This window comes from Halichoerus grypus, chromosome 15 (assembly GCF_964656455.1).
Source record: "Halichoerus grypus chromosome 15, mHalGry1.hap1.1, whole genome shotgun sequence".
NCBI classification, from domain to species: domain Eukaryota; kingdom Metazoa; phylum Chordata; class Mammalia; order Carnivora; family Phocidae; genus Halichoerus; species Halichoerus grypus.
Window position 1 is genome coordinate 56,898,271 of NC_135726.1, and position 16,047 is coordinate 56,914,317.

A 16,047-nucleotide genomic window follows, 5' to 3' on the forward strand; every position below is an offset into this window, starting at 1 on the left:
GTCTATAAAGAATTATTTCAAATTAACTAACAAGGCCTTCTTCAGAAAAAGGAGATCCTTTTTGTTACAAATGCAAATTTAAGTCTGAACTGAGAAATATGCCTAAGAACTAGAACTTCATTCAAATGTACTCGTTTTTATAAAGTTTAGACATTAACTAGCATTCGCTAACCCTAAGGGACTAGTTTAGCTTTAAAAGACAATTCACTAAGATTTAGAGGTCATTTTAATTTGGTGCTTTGTCACTACTTTACTAGTGCTTCTTTCCTCGCTGTCTTCACATCAAGCCATGGGGCCAATTCTATTTTCAGTAAACGTTTGACAGCTTAATCCTTAGTAACAGTCTCAGCACTTTTACTAAGCATGCAAGACTAACAAAACTTTGGCAATGCAGAAGTGTAACACAGTGACAAGAGAGCTTTTACAATTAAGACTCCTAATACTGCCTTCACAGGGTGGAAATTGTGCTACATCCACCAAAAGAGGGCCCCGTCTACTCAAATATTTTAGTTCTTCACCCCAGGAACAAACTCCTTTGCATTTGGATTCAGATTGCTCTTGACCACAGGATCCTCCAGAGAAGAGCCATCACTGATAACAAGGTCATTAAATTGGTCTTGGATTTGGTCCATAATTTGTGGGAGATCTCGAGCTGGAATAAACCACTCACGTTCTTCTTCTTCCTCCAGCATTTCTTGGAAGCAGCGTTCAATAAATTCTTCTTCCCATAACTCCTCTTCTATTTGTTGAATTCCTCTTCATTTTCCATCAACATGTACTCTGCAAATGGATTGTCATCTTCATGAGAATGACCATTAATAATCACATCTTCATTGATGATGCTTGGGCTAGTACTGCTGTGACTTGGATCTTTCATGGTTGGCGTTAGTTGTCATTTTTAGCCCAGTGCATGGCAGCGGGGTCGGCAGCCTACGAATCTACACAGGCAGCGCCCCTTCCCCACTCCATGCGCACTTTGCCCAGCGCCTCCCTTCTCCAGTCCAAACAAACCAGCTATCCTCCTTCTGATGTGTGTCAGGATTTCTTCATTTCAACCACACCACCTCACACTCTAATGATTGCTCTGAAGATATTATCAGTACTTTACTGGACTGCCACCTTTTTCCTTAAAGAGCTATTAGTAAAATCTTGTATTTCTAATGTTCAGGAAGTTCTTTAGTTTACAATACATGGAGTGTCGTACAGCTGAACAGCTATTTCATGGTAACTCACATCAATGTTATAACCATAAATAGCATCTCCATTTAGTTTTTCTGCGTATTTGTGTATTATACTGTCCATCATCCATGGAAAATTAGGTATGCATGAGTTCCACCCAATGAAGAAGGGCATCTCCTATCTCTCCGGTATGAATTCTGTGATGTCGAGCAAGGGTTGAGTGTAATTTAAAGGCTTTACCACATTCCTCACATTTTTACGGTTTCTGTCCAGTATGAATTTTGTAATGTTGCCTAAGGATTGATTGTCTGTTAAAGGCCTTGCCACATTCTTTACATTGGTAAGGTCTCTCTCCAGTATGAATTCTGTGATGTCGAGTAAGGGTGCAGCGATGGTTAAAGGCCTTGCCACATTCTTTACATTGGTAAGGTCTCTCTCCAGTATGAATTCTGTGATGTTGAGTAAGTAGTGAGTGCAATGTAAAGGCTTTGCCACATTCTTTACATTTGTAGAGTCTCTCACCAGTGTGGACTCTGTGATGCCGAGTAAGGTTTGAGTGCCCGTTAAAGGCTTTGCCACATTGTTTACATTTGTAGAGTTTCTCGCCAGTATGGATTTGCCTATGTGCATTTAGTGATGAGCAGTCCTTAAAGGTTTTACCACATTCTTCACATCTGTACGGTTTCTCTCTACTATGAATTCTGTGATGTCGATTAAGGGCTGACTGCCTCTTAAAGGCCTTGTCACATTCTTTACATTTGTAAGGTTTCTCTGCACTATGAATTCTGTGATGTCCCGTAAGGGTTGAGCGTAATTTAAAGACTTTGCCACATTCTTTACATTGGTAAGGTTTGTCTGCACTATGAATTCTGTGATGTTTAGTAAGGTTTGAGTGAAACTTAAAGGCTTTGCCACATTCTTTGCATTTGTAAGGCTTCACTCCAGTATGAATTCTCTGATGTTCAGTAAGTGTTGAGTGGTGGTTAAAGGCCTTGTCACATTCTTTACATTTGTAAGGTTTCTCTCCAGTATGAACTTTATAATGTTGAGTAAGGTTTGATTGACTGTTAAAGGCCTTGGCACATTCTTTACATTTGTAAGGTTTCTCTCCAGTGTGAATTCTGTGATGTTCAGTAAGGATTGAGCGAAATCTGAAGGCTTTACCACAGTCGTTACATAGGTAAGGTTTCTCTCCAGTATGAATTCTGTGATGTTTAATAAGGTTTGATTGATGGTTAAAGGCCTTGCCGCATTCTTGACATTTGTAAGGTTTCTCTCCAGTATGAATTCTGTGATGTTGAGTAAGGTGGTGTAGCCTCTTAAAGGCCTTGCCGCATTCTTTACATATGTAAAGTTTCTCTCCGGTATGGATTTGCCTGTGTCTATTTAGTGATGAGCAGTCCTTAAAGCTTTTACCACCTTCTTCACATTTATATGTTTTCTCTCCAATTTGCTGATGTTGAGATAGTGTTGAGTCCAAGTCAAAGGCTTTACCACATTCTTTAAAAATGTACTTTTTCTCTCCAGTAGAGATTGTATTATTTATATTTAGTCCTGATGACTGACTAAACATGGTCTCTGGTTTATTGCATCTGAATGGGTTTTTTCCCTCATGAATTCTCTGATGATCATCAATATTGGAGGACTGGTTAAGAGGTTTCCCACACTGATTATGTTCGTAAGGATTCTCTCCCACACGGATAGTCTCATGTATAGTAAGGTTAGAGCTCTGATAAAAGACTTCCCCACATTTATGACATTCACTATGGTTCTTTGGAAATGGAGTCATCACACGTCTATTAACACTGGAGCACTGGTTAAGTGTTCTCTCAGATTGACTGCATTGAGCAATTCTGTCTCCATTGAAAAGGCTCTGGTAATTCTGTAGGGTTGACTCCTCAGTGAAGCAGCTCTCATACGGATCTGACTTAGCACTTTGTTCTTCATTTCTAAATCTCTGATTATCTGAAATATTTGACTGATAGGTCAATCCAATCCTATCTTCAAAATGGTTCAAATCATTATTTTCAGCATGGGCTAGATAACTTTCCCGATCTTCCAAATTTTCTTTCCACAAACATGTATGTTTGAATATTTGATGGCAGCTTTTTCTTGCAGAATCACACTGTTTTTCAGAAACAGCTGACTTAAAAAGGGAGGTTGTCCACATAGTTTTATATCCTTCACCATTTGGGGCAGTGAGTTCCTTATTAAAGGCAGGTGTCTCAGTTTGAATATGTCCTTCATGATATCTCTGATGCCCTTCACTCTCCCCATCATTGTCCCAATCTGTCATTAAGTATAAATTCTCAAGGACACTATTTTTGTATGTCCACATTGACACTTCTTGGAAAGAACCTTCTATGGTTGGCTTTGGCAGGAAGCACTGGGTATGTAAAGATATGCCTAAACGATATGAAATAAGAGAAAATCATTTCACTTACTATTTTTAGATAAATACACTGATGACTTCTATTTACATACTTCAAGTCAATCAGAGAATGTCAGAAAGATGGCTGAGAAGGAATCATCAGGACTTCATTTATCCATGGACACGTAACTTTGCACACAACATACTGACCATATATCCTAATAGATAATTCTGTGGTATTGTCATCTTGTAGCACAAATCACTTTCCTACATCTCAAATAATCAGAAGTGTCACATGAGTGCAAAATTAGAAGGAAGGATATTTAAACGTAAAAGTGAAATGAACCAAACAGGATATAGTAAAAATAGGAACATATCAACAATAGGAAGAGTTGGTTGTCAGAAAAGATCAACAAAATTGACAGCCCATGAAATAAATCAAGTAAGAATGAAAGAGAAAGGACCAACTAAAATGAGAAGTGAAGAAGTAAAAGCAGACGTAGTAACTAATACCATAGAAATAAAAGTAATTATAAGAGGTGACAATGGATAATCGTGTGCCAACAAAGCGATACCAAAAGAAAACAATAAATATCAAAAAAGGTATTACCATCATGAAGAAATATTAAAAAATCACAACTACTAAGCAGATCGAAAGAGTAATAAAAAAAACTCCCAACAAAGAAAAGTCCTGTGCCCAAACAGACACTTAATGAGAAAGGACTTCAAATCTCCTCAAACATGTCCAAAGAGAAAACATAAGAGAAATTAGCAAAACACTCTCTGTGGTACCAGCATTACCAGGTTATCCAAGCCAGGGGAACACACTACAAGTAAAAAAGGCTACAAACCACTACCTGTGAGGAATATTCATGGAAAGTCCACAATTAAACAGAGCAAACTGAATCAAAAGCACATTTTACCATTTGACAACATATGTTAAGTGGGAAATTGTCCTGGAATTAAGGGTGTTCCAACATATAGAAAACTATAAATTGAGGACTCCACATTAATAGAATGATGATCAAAAATAACATGACATGATCTCGGGCACCTGGGTGGCTCAGTTGGTTAAGCATCTGCCTTCGGCTCGGGTCCTGATCCCAGGGTCCTGGGATTGAGCCCCTCATCGGGCTCCTTGCTCAGCGGGGAGCCTGCTTCTCCCTCTCCCTCTGCTGCTCCCCCTGCCTGTGCACTCTCTCTCTCAAATAAAATCTTAAAAAAAAAAAAAAAAGACATGATATTGAGACAGAACACAAATATGAGCATATTGGACAACATGTTATAAATAAAAACACTAAACAGAGACAGAAGGAAACCCCCTCAACCTAATGAAGGCCATATGCATATGAAAAGCTGAAACCTAACATACTATATAGTAAAAGACTGCAAGCTTCTCAAAGATCAGAAACACTGTAATGGGGCGCCTGGGTTGCTCAGTTGGTTAAGCAACTGCCTTCGGCTCAGGTCATGATCCTGGAGTCCCTGGATCGAGTCCCGCATCGGGCTCCCTGCTCGGCAGGGAGTCTGCTTCTCCCTCTGACCCTCCTCCCTCTCATGCTCTCTGTCTCTCATTCTCTCTCTCTCAAATAAATAAATAAAATCTTTAAAAAAAAAAAAAAAAGAAACACTGTAATGAAGTAACTGCGCCACCACCTTTGAACAAAGTACTGGATATTCCAGTCAGAAGAATTAGGCAACAAAAAAATGCATAAAAGGAATCCACATTGAAAAAGAAATGGAAAAAATATCTCTGTTCACAGATGACATGATCTATTGAAAACCCTAGAGAATCCTAATTTTAATGTTTTTGCTGTTTTTCTTTTTTGGTCATTGTAAACATTGTTTATTTTTGCTAGTTTTTTCTAATAGACTTTCCATTTTCAATTTTTTTTTTTTTTTAGGCTATACATGGTTAAGAAAAAAGTTGGAATAAACAATCTAACTTCCCGCCACAAGGTTCTAGAAAAGGAAGAAACTTAGCTGAAATTTAGTAGAGAAAGGAAGTAACAAAGAAAAATCTGATATAAATAAAATAGCTACCAGAATAAACAATAAAAGAACATTGAAAGTAATACCCATTTTAGCCAAAATAATAAACACAGCTATCAATGCTTTAACTACATAAACAATTACATACTAAAGAAATCAGATAATTTAGAAAAAAAAAAAAAACCCAGGTAATAACCTAAGAATACACAGGTTATTAAGACTGAATTAAGAAGCTTGAACCAAAGAAATGGGAAATCTTAGACCAATAACAAGAATGAAAGTTGAATTTGTAATCAAAACTCTCCCAGCACAGAAAAGCCCAAGACCTAGGAATGTTACTACATTTGATGGAGTCACTGAGTTCCCTAAATCAAACCTTGTTCTACAGGGTTCTTCTAGCTCTCTTTTGTTCAGATTCATTATTTTCCTTTATTTAGTCTTCCAGGTCACAAAGTCATTCCTGTTTCTTCCAGCCTGCTGTTTTTGCATCAAGCCTGTTTCCAAACTCGTTTATTGCACTGTTCATCTCTGATTTTTTTAATAATTTATTTTAGAGAAGAGAAAGAGAGCAAGAACAGGAATGAGCTGCAGAAGGAGACAGGGAATCGCAAGGGTCACCACATTGAGTGCAGAACCTGACTTGAGGCTGGATCGCAGGACCCTGAGATCAAGACATGAGCCAAAACTAAGAGTCTGATGCTTAACTGAGTGGGCCACCCATGTGCCCCAATTTTTTCTTATCTCTTGGTAAGGTTCTCAGAATTCTCTTCTCAACCCTGTGAGTATCCTTATGATTGTTGCCTTAAATTCTCCATCAAGCATGTTACTCATATCTATTTCCTTTATGTCTCTGGTCATGGCCATATCTCATTTCATTTGGGATAGATTCTTTCATCTTGGCATTTTGTCTAAGTCTCTGCCTTCATCTGTATGTTAGAAAAGCCAGTGGTCTGCAGAGACTCTCCTTGCCTGCTATGGGCAGTGTTTGGTGCCTGGCCTGAACGTGGCTGGTTTTAACTAGGTGAGCTCTGGCCTTCTTGTCAAAGGTGACCTGACATCAACCCTACCAGAGCTGATGCCCTACAGAACTCTCTGCTCAGGAGATGTGATGTGGGCAGGGGCCCACCTTACTGAGCCTGAGGCAAGCCTCACTGAGAAGGGTAGTCCCATCAGATCACAGGGCGGGTGAGGCTTGGTGGACGCAAGGCAGCCAGCCAGTGTCCTCACTGAGTGGGGCTCTGTGTTTATGCTAGAGGGCAGAGAGGGAATGGTGCCATCCAACTCCTGTGTTCTTGGAGACACATCTCACTGAATGTTTCCTCTCAGGAAGGTGCTCCTAGACTTGTGAATATTCTCCCCACTGTGTGCCCCAGACATCATTCAGATGACTGTTTAGATGTTGTCTGCCCCCAGGCTGTTTGCCTACCATCCTCCAGGAGCAGCACAGTGTCCTCTTAGCTCTATCCTAGCCAAACCTGCTGATGATTAAAACTCCAGGCTTTAAGACACCCTAATTCCAAGAACTCGTGAAATTCAGCCCCTCTCCCTTTCCAAGCCAATGGCTTTGGGGAAACCTTTCCCTTATGTGTTCCCCTGTGTGCTCCTCTGTCATGCTATTTTCTCTACAACCACAACTCCTTGCCCTCCACAGCGATATACTCCTTTTCTCCCTAAACCATGTCTCCAAACTGTCTGCCATCTTCAATGTTACCTCTTCTCTCCCTTTCTTGGGGAGTTTGTCCTGTCAGTCTTCAGCCCAATCTCTGGGGTATTTAGGATGATCTGATAGTTATCTCGTGGTGTTCAGGGTATGTGATGAGTCTAGGATCCTCCTCCTCCACTGTCATTTCCTTTCCTGGGGAATCCTTATTTTTATAATCCTGTTAAAACTCAAATAGATTTTACAAAGTTGGTACACAAACCCAACACATAAAAATTAGTTTTGTTTCTATGTAACAAAGAACAATTTCCAAAAGAGACATAATACATTTAGAGTAACATCTCCCAAAATAAAATGCTTGCAATTTAACATGATGATGGAGGTCTAACCACGGGATGAAAACTATAAAATATTGTGTAGGAATTGAAAGAAGAAATAACTGGAAACATATCCAAGGTCTCACTGGAATACTTATAAATGGAATACAATAAAACTTAAAGTATTTAATGCAATCTCTAACAAAATTCCAATGCCATTTTTTTTTTTAAGATTTTATTTATTTATTTGACAGAGATAGCAACAGCAGGAACACAAGCAGGGGGAGTGGGAGAGGGAGAAGCAGGCTTCCCGCCGAGCAGGGAGCCCGATGCGGGGCTCGATCCCAGGACCCTGGGATCATGACCTGAGCCGAAGGCAGACGCTTAACGACTGAGCCACCCAGGCGCCCCGTCCAATGCCATTTTTGCAAAAAGATTAAAATCCACCCTAACTTTACAAGGATGTCACAGGATAACACATACCAGAATAATCTGGGGAAAATGAAGAGCTCACTTCCTGATTTAAGGCATACTACAAGGCACAGGAATCAAAATAATGTTCTACAGACACGAAAACAGGAATAGAATAATGGAAGTGTGTAGGTGAGATAGATGCGTCCTTCTCCAATGTTAATGTGTAGGACCATGAACTGAAAACCTCGTTAAAATTCATATTCTGATTTTGATATTTGGGTGGGGTCTGAGTTTCTACATTTCACACATGTGCAACTGATGTCAAACTTTCAGAATATATGCCCCAAACTGAATTCCAGGCCTGTATCACAGAAGATGAAAAGTTTCAAAGGGTTCCTAAACCTGGGGAAGAGGATAAAAGAGGTGAGTCTGGAGGCCTTCCCTCCCTTCACTTTTCATTCAAGCTAACTCCACCCCTGTATGACAAACTTGACCAGTCACTCTTCTCTGGATCTCCTTTTATTTATCCTTCTTCAAGTCACCATGAAAAACATATTCATGGAAATAGCTCCCTCTTTGATAAGGAATTCAAGTACAATCTGCTTCTGGTTGCAAGGCTGGAATTCTTAGCTTGGACCCCACTGATTCCGGTAGTCTTCATAAATATCAAGTTTTCCCTACACTTTTACTAATTCTTGTGCCTTCAAACTACAGGATCTCTTCTGTTTTCAACTCAGGCTTCTGGTAACCCCAACTGAATCTGCCTATACAGAAAAGCCTTCCTGAGACATGTGGCCATTACTACATACATGTTAATGGTGTGAGAGAGAGAGAGCACACTACAGGGAAAACTATTTAAGAAGACAGAAATGACTGTTCTTCCATGTACCTCCTGGGCTTCTCAGCCTATGAGGACCACAGGCTCTTCTGTGTCTTCCTTTCCACTTCCTCACTGTGCTGGGCAAACTCTCCCCTTTCCCATGCCCTCTCCTTTCAACAATGAACTTTTATCTCCAATGTGATACAGATCAATTTGCTTTCCTAAGTCTTTAATTAGTATGAATACATAGGATTAGCTTCATTTGGACAGTAGGTTAGCTTTCTTTATGTGCAACTTCCTAAAAAAGTAGTTTAACCTATATAGGGATATGCACATCGGTATCTATTTTGCTTACTTTTCTATTAAAGTATACTTGACATACAATGTTAAATTAGTTCAGGTGTACAATATGGGGATTTGACAACTGCATAGGTTCTACTATGCTCACTACAAGTGAGCGACCATCTGTTACCATAAAATGCCATCATTATACCATTGAATGTATCTCCTATGTTGTATCTTTTACCCCCATGACTTATTAATTCTGTAACTAGAAGCCTGTACTTCTCATTCCAATTTCCACATTTTGCCCAACATCCTTCTCCATTCCACACTGGTAACAATCAGGTTATTCATTGTATTTAAGGATCAGTTTCTTTTTTCATTGTTTCTTGCCATTTCTGACACTGTGGATAGACCCAGACTTATATGTGAAATAAGCCAGAGAAAGATAAATTATCACACGTATTCACTTATATGTACAGTCAAAACAACAAAACAAATTAACAAGAGCAGAAACAGACCCAATATCTGTTTTGTTTTGAATAAAGTCCATGGATAACCTCAGGAACTATAAAAATTCCAAGATTACACACATTCTATAATGTGACCAGTCGGCCTGTAACAATTTTTCAATCCTGGCAGAAGACAGGAGGTTCCCAGGTCAAAGTCCAAGGATCTTATGGCTCATGACACAGGAAACATCATAAACTCCTTCATCACACTAATTTCACTTGCCAACTGCCCACCCTCAACTGACACAGGGAGATGCTGCACATGCAGTGGGTTTGTGTCACATCTGTGAGACTCTGAGCATAGAAGAGTACCATTTCCTGATTACATTTATATAAAGTACAAAAATGAGCACAGCAATCTCTTTACCTTACATGACAAAAGAGTACTGAGTTTTGGGGAAAGTTACTAAGGAGCTCAAGGGGAATTTCAGAGGACAATACTCTGTTTCGTGATCTCATTGGCTTACAGAGATGTGAACAAATCCCAACATCTCCATTGGAATAGTAAACATAAATAAACCAAATGTTCCTGGTAACAGTAAACTTTGCTTGAGTATATGCCATTGGCATTATCCTAGAGCTGTAACTAAAACAGGAGGATGAAAATCAAAAAACAAAACAAAAAACAACCCCTGTAGTGAAAACCAATCAAATAACCAGCATGGCAATATAAATAACATATAAAATAATCTTTAACATGAAAGGAATTTTCACTAAGTGTTATTTTTCAATATCAAAAGTTACATTATTTAAATATTCTATTTCATGGAAAGCAAACATCTGTGTCCATATTCATTCTCACACACACACACACACACAAATACATGTATGTAGGGAAACATTTATTTTTTAGGCTGTGAGATATAAAACCATTCATCACAGAGAGATGACCTCATCAAGATAGTGAAAAAGTAGTTCCCACGTCAGTACTTCTGAAAATAAGCTCAACTAGCAGCTATTCACGTAAGTCATCAATGGATAACTCTCAGTACTCAGGGGCGAGGCTGAAGCATCCCTGGACCATTGAGAACAAGGACAACATTAGAAGGGTAAGAAGAGCAATACCACGTTGGTCACAATGCATCTACCACGGGAATGGCACAGTGCCGCACTATGAGGGTCCAGCAGGAACTACAATTGCTCCACCAATAAAAAGGGAAGACATGGTAGGTATCCAATATTCCCTAAATGGCAAGCCACATACTGGGTGGCCCAGTGAGATCTCACCTATGGGGTTCCCACTGGAAATCTGTGGTGCTGGACCGCTGGGGATCCTATAGACATGGAGAAGGTGGGTAGGGCTTACAGCAACCAGTGCTCAGATCTTAGAACTATTGGACCAGATGGTGTTGCACCTTGTACTTCACACCCAACGAGAGATCCCCAGGAATCTGCCCACTTGCAGAGTAGAGATGGTTAAGGAGATTTGTCAGCAACTGTGCCCGACTTGGGTCTCCAGCCAATAGTTTGAACTAGAGCATGGAGAACATTCTATGGTTCTGTCTGGGTAGGTATGCAAGTTCGAAGTCACTTACCACTGCTGAGCATAGCCTCCACTCCCACTGCACCCGGAAGCCTGAACAAAGGCCCTGGGCAACCATCCAGCCTATCTTATAGGCCTATGGGGACAGCGCCAAGCCAGCAGCATTGTCCATGTGTTGATCATAACCTCTCTCTGCATGAGCAGGGAGCTTGAACAGTGAATCAGGGCAGTCTCAGGCCTAGCCGATGGTACTGGCCAGCAAAAGAGAATGGCCTTCATCCTGCCAAAGTCTGAATATCCCCCTGGCCCTACCTAACCACAGAATTGCCAGCATACATTAGGAAACCACTCAGGGTACCACAATTGTCAGTGGACTTATGTCTGGCCCTCTGTGATCATAGAGAATAAGTTTACATCTGAAATGATTGCAAATGTTTTAAACTAGAAGCTGCTATGGGCGCCTGGGTGGCTCAGATGGTTAAGCGTCTGCCTTCAGCTCAGGTCATGATCTCAGGGTCCTGGGATCGAGTCCCGCATCTGGTTCCCTGCTCAGTGCAGAGCCTGCTTCTCCCTCTCCCTCTGCCACTCCCTCTGCTTGTGCTCTTCTGTCTATCTCTCTGTCAAATAAATAAATAAAATCTTTTAAAAAAAATAAATAAATAAACTAGAAGCTGCTATGGTCCCTGGGATACCTCTAGAAGGAATGACAAACATTGGGTACACTGAGATGACTGAGAATAAAACCTCTCAAACTTGCCTTCATGCCATTTCAGTAAAGGAAGAGGTACAGACACAAGAGTGAGAAATTCTGCAGGATTCCAATTAAACGGGACCAGATCCTTCCAATTTTCGAATACATACAGGATTTCAGTTGTTTTCCAAGGTTCAATATTCACATTCAAATAGAGGATTCAGGGGCGCCTGGGTGGCTCAGTCTTAGGCGTCTGCCTTCAGCTCAGGTCATGATCCCAGGGTCCTGGGATCGAGCCCCACATCGGGCTCCCTGCTCGCGGGAAGCCTGCTTCTCCAGCTCCCACTTCCCCTGCTTGTGTTCCCTCTCCCGCTGTGTGTCTCTCTGTCAAATAAATAAATAAAATCTCGAAAAAAAAAAAAAAATAGGGCACCTGAGTGGCTCAGTTGGCTGGGTGACTGCCTTAGGCTCAGTTCATGATCCCGGAGTCCCGGGATCGAGTCCCGCATCGGGCTCCCTGCTCAGCAGGGAGTCTGCTCCTCCCTCTGACCCTACCCCATCTTGTGCTCTCTCTCACGCTCTCTCTCAAATAAATTATTTAAAAAAAAATAGTCACTGAAGTCTTGACACCTTCGTTTGCATAGTATGTAGAACATATGTCCCACAATTACTGACGCTTTAGCTAACGTGATGTATTTAATGTTCTTGATTCTATGTGTTAGTGCTAATACTATTGTCCTTTTACTGACAGGATTTAGATAAAAGAAAATTTAGTGAGCCTCTAAATATTGGTAGAGTCAGGGTTTCAACCTGGATACCCTGCCCATCAACATGGGGCAGCCAGGTCAAATGCTCTTCCAGAAGGTGACCTGTGCTTGGATTCTCTTTCCTCTTTGACACTCAATGGTTCACCCAGAAGACCTCACACAACACGAACTGAGACTTCAAAGTCGAATTCCAGCCAGAACCACACATAATACAGCCTGAGTGGCTTTCTGGTTGACTACTAAAAACCAGACACAGAGGTCGGGTGCCCAAGGTAAAAACACAGGAAAGGTCCAACACACAGGAATCCACTTTCACACCTAGAGAATCAAGACTACACACCTGTGTATCTGACTACCTTTTCAAAAGACTAATATCCTTCCTGAAGAACACAACTATAAATGTGTCCCCAGACATGGGATCTCAATGTCTATTCCCTAGATAGGCACCTGGGATTGGGTAAGAAAGGAAAGCTGGGGGGGCTGTTCCTCAGAACTATTGACTTAGTTATGTGAGGATAAGCACAGCAATCCAAGACTCACATGTGCTCCTTTTGATTAGAACCCAGGCTGTATTTGACAATCTCTAAAGGAACTAAGGCACAGGTCAATCCTGAGTTATCCATAGATCACTCTTAGAAACCCTCTCTGGGGCACCTGGGTGGCTCAGTCGTTAAGCATCTGCCTTCGGCTCAGGTCATGGTCCCAGGGTCCTGGGATCGAGCCCCGCATCAGGCTCCTCGCTCCACGGGAAGCCTGCTTCTCCCTCTCCCACCCCCCCGCTTGTGTTCCCTCTCCCGCTGTGTCTCCCTCTGTCAAATAAATAAATAAAATCTTAAAAAAAAAAAAAAGAAAAGAAACCCTATCTGCTTGTGATCTTGTTACACTGTTGTGACACTCAAACACGGCATACACAACGCCCATTTCCAACATTCATAAATCAATCTGACTCCAACATAGTCTGTCTTGGCTTCCTCCTCGCCCATCTCTCTCCTCTCTACGCTCCTTCAACTTGCTGAGATCACCCAATATCCTTCAGTTCACATTCTTGAATGAAAGCAATCCAAATTTAAGTGGGTTGGAACGCAGATACCTGGGTAGCTCAACTGGTTAAGAGGCCACGCTTGGTTTCAGCTCAGATCATGATCTCAGGGCCCTGGGGTTAAGCCTGGCATCAGGGCCTCCACTCAGTGGGGAGTCTGCTTCAGGATTTTCTTTCTCTCTGCCCCTCCATGTACTGACTGGCCCTCTCTAAAATAATTAAGTCTTAAAAGAAAATAATAAAGTGGGGCTCCTAGGTGTTCAGTAGGTTAAGCTTCCAACTCTTTGTTTGGGTTCAGGTCATGATCTTAGAGTCCTGAGATGGAACCCTGCATCAGACTCTGAGCTCAGTGGGGAGTAAGCTTGAGATTCTCTCCCTCTCCGTCTGCCCCTTCCCTGCCTTTCCCTGCCTTTCCCTTGAGCTCCCTTTAAAATAAATAAATCTTTAAAAAAAAAATGAATTGGAACTTATTTAAATATTTTTTTTCAAATAAGAAATGCATATAAGGGGGCGCCTGGGTGGCTCAGTTGCTAAGCATCTGCCTTTGGCTCAGGTCATGATCCCAGTATCCCGGGATCGAGCCCCACATCGGGCTCCATGCTCGGTGGGAAGCCTGCTTCTCCCTCTCCCACTCCTGCTTGTGTTCCTTCTCTCGCTGTCTCTGTCAAATAAATAAAATTTAAAAAAAAAAGAAGAAATGCATATAAGACAGGTTATATATTATAAAGCGATTGAATATAGCATTCTCACTATAAATCTGTATTTGATGATTTTTACTCTAAGACCATTAATAATTACAGGCTTAAGCAGCTCTTCATCAAAACTCCATTTTCATGTAGCATAAAATCCCTTTGTGTTTGGGTTAAGGATACTCTGAATTTTAGGGCCTTTTTGAAACAGCCAGTTTCAGAGCAAAGTCTGACTGCCTTTGTGCCAGGTGCTATGAAAGAGTTCAAAGAACAAAAGATGTTCACAACATCTTCTATGCCCACCTGTGCTACAGTTCCGTATTTCTACTTAGATTGGCTCCTATGACAGAGTTCTAGTCAATGGTATGGAGGGAGTAGTGCCTTGGGGAGGATGGTCTTCTCTGAATGAAAACAGAAGTGACCCAAATCAAATTCCCTAAGTCCTATCAGATTTAGACTGTCTCCTCTGCTGCAAGAAACACAGATTGATGCCTGGTGGTGGGGCAGGTATCTTGGGGCCCGAGTGAGCGAGTATAATCACAATGCCTGGGGGTGGACAATACAGAGAAGAAATGGAGAAATCAGAGTATATCCTACAGTGTCTAACCTATTTTATAACACCTGAGTGTCTACCAACTCACTATGTACATAACTGAAAATATACATCTTTTTTTCTATATGTACACATCAGCCTTTCCAGTATATAGCTGACCACAAAATAAAGGGTACTGAAAAGTGAATTATTATCCTTCAGTTGAGCCAATGTTAAATATCAGTGTAATATGCTACCCAACTTAATTTTAGCGGTTTCTACAACTGATGAAAATTCTCTTTCCTCTCAGGTCAGGAGGGGTGTAGGGACTGCATGGGCTGTGAAACAACATAGGGACAGTTGCCCAAAACTTGGGTAGGCTGTTTGAAGCACAGATGGTCACCGCACATGCTTCGCAACTCATCAGTGCCTTGCACACAGTTCGTAGCACAGAACTGGACTCATCACGGGGCTGAGTGGAAGTGGGGGGGGGGGGTCCCTCCCTGACAACCTCAGGTCAGCATCCTTGGAAGGTCACCCATCTATACTGGATCAGACCTATATTGGGGTTATATACTTGGGATACCAGTGCTTTGTGGAACCACAACACACACCTGGCTGGTTCTGACTAGTAATGTCCAACAGCGTTCTTCATCTTCAAGAGCTACTCTGTCATGTGACATCTTAACACTTATGCCTGCTATGCATTCATTCAATGTTTACACCATCCAGTACTCCCTTCTCCGTCCACTCCACGCCATCTAGTCCTGGAAAAGTGTAGTTCTGTCATCCAACAGCACTGGTCCTCAGGACCACCAAGGAATTCATTAAATCCTGAGAAAAGGATCAGACCTCCCTGAATCCCAGAAAACCATCTCATTTCCCCAAGTCCCCATCTCTGTCACATTTGCTCATCACAAGTAGCTTCCTAAGACTTTGCAGTGACCAAAGGGAGCTCCATACCAGAACATTCCCCACATTTCAAGAGTTCTCCATATTTGCTTTTAGTAGGACTTACCTTCCTCTCGAACTGTGTCATCATGTTTTATCTGTCCTCATAACTCTCAGTGCCAAGTGCCAAAATTAAGCCTGTGGCAAACTGATGGCGTTTTCCTGTTCTTCAGTTGGGGACAACATAGTATTTAAATCTCAGATAGGGCCTCAAATGTTCCTGTACCAACCATTTACCTTTGAATTGGAAAATTCCAAAGTTACTCCTAAGTACAATGGCCTGGGTGCCTTAGGTGGTGGGAGCGAGCAGTGACAATGGGGTCTCTGTAACACAAGAAAGAAGGACAG

The 16,047-nt window shown here is 41.4% G+C and overlaps 1 protein-coding gene and 1 pseudogene across 1 annotated transcript; both read right to left on the reverse strand.

Annotated features, from left to right (window-relative positions):
• Nucleotides 1-213: 213 nt before the first annotated feature.
• Nucleotides 214-957, reverse strand: LOC118518562 (polyadenylate-binding protein-interacting protein 2 pseudogene; annotated as a pseudogene).
• A 234-nt stretch (nucleotides 958-1,191) lies between these two features.
• Nucleotides 1,192-2,968, reverse strand: LOC144380318 (uncharacterized). Its single transcript, XM_078063592.1, is given in 2 exon segments — nucleotides 1,192-2,684; nucleotides 2,769-2,968. Coding segments are annotated over 2 exon segments (1,569 nt in total). The 3' UTR covers nucleotides 1,192-1,315.
• Nucleotides 2,969-16,047: the final 13,079 nt, after the last annotated feature.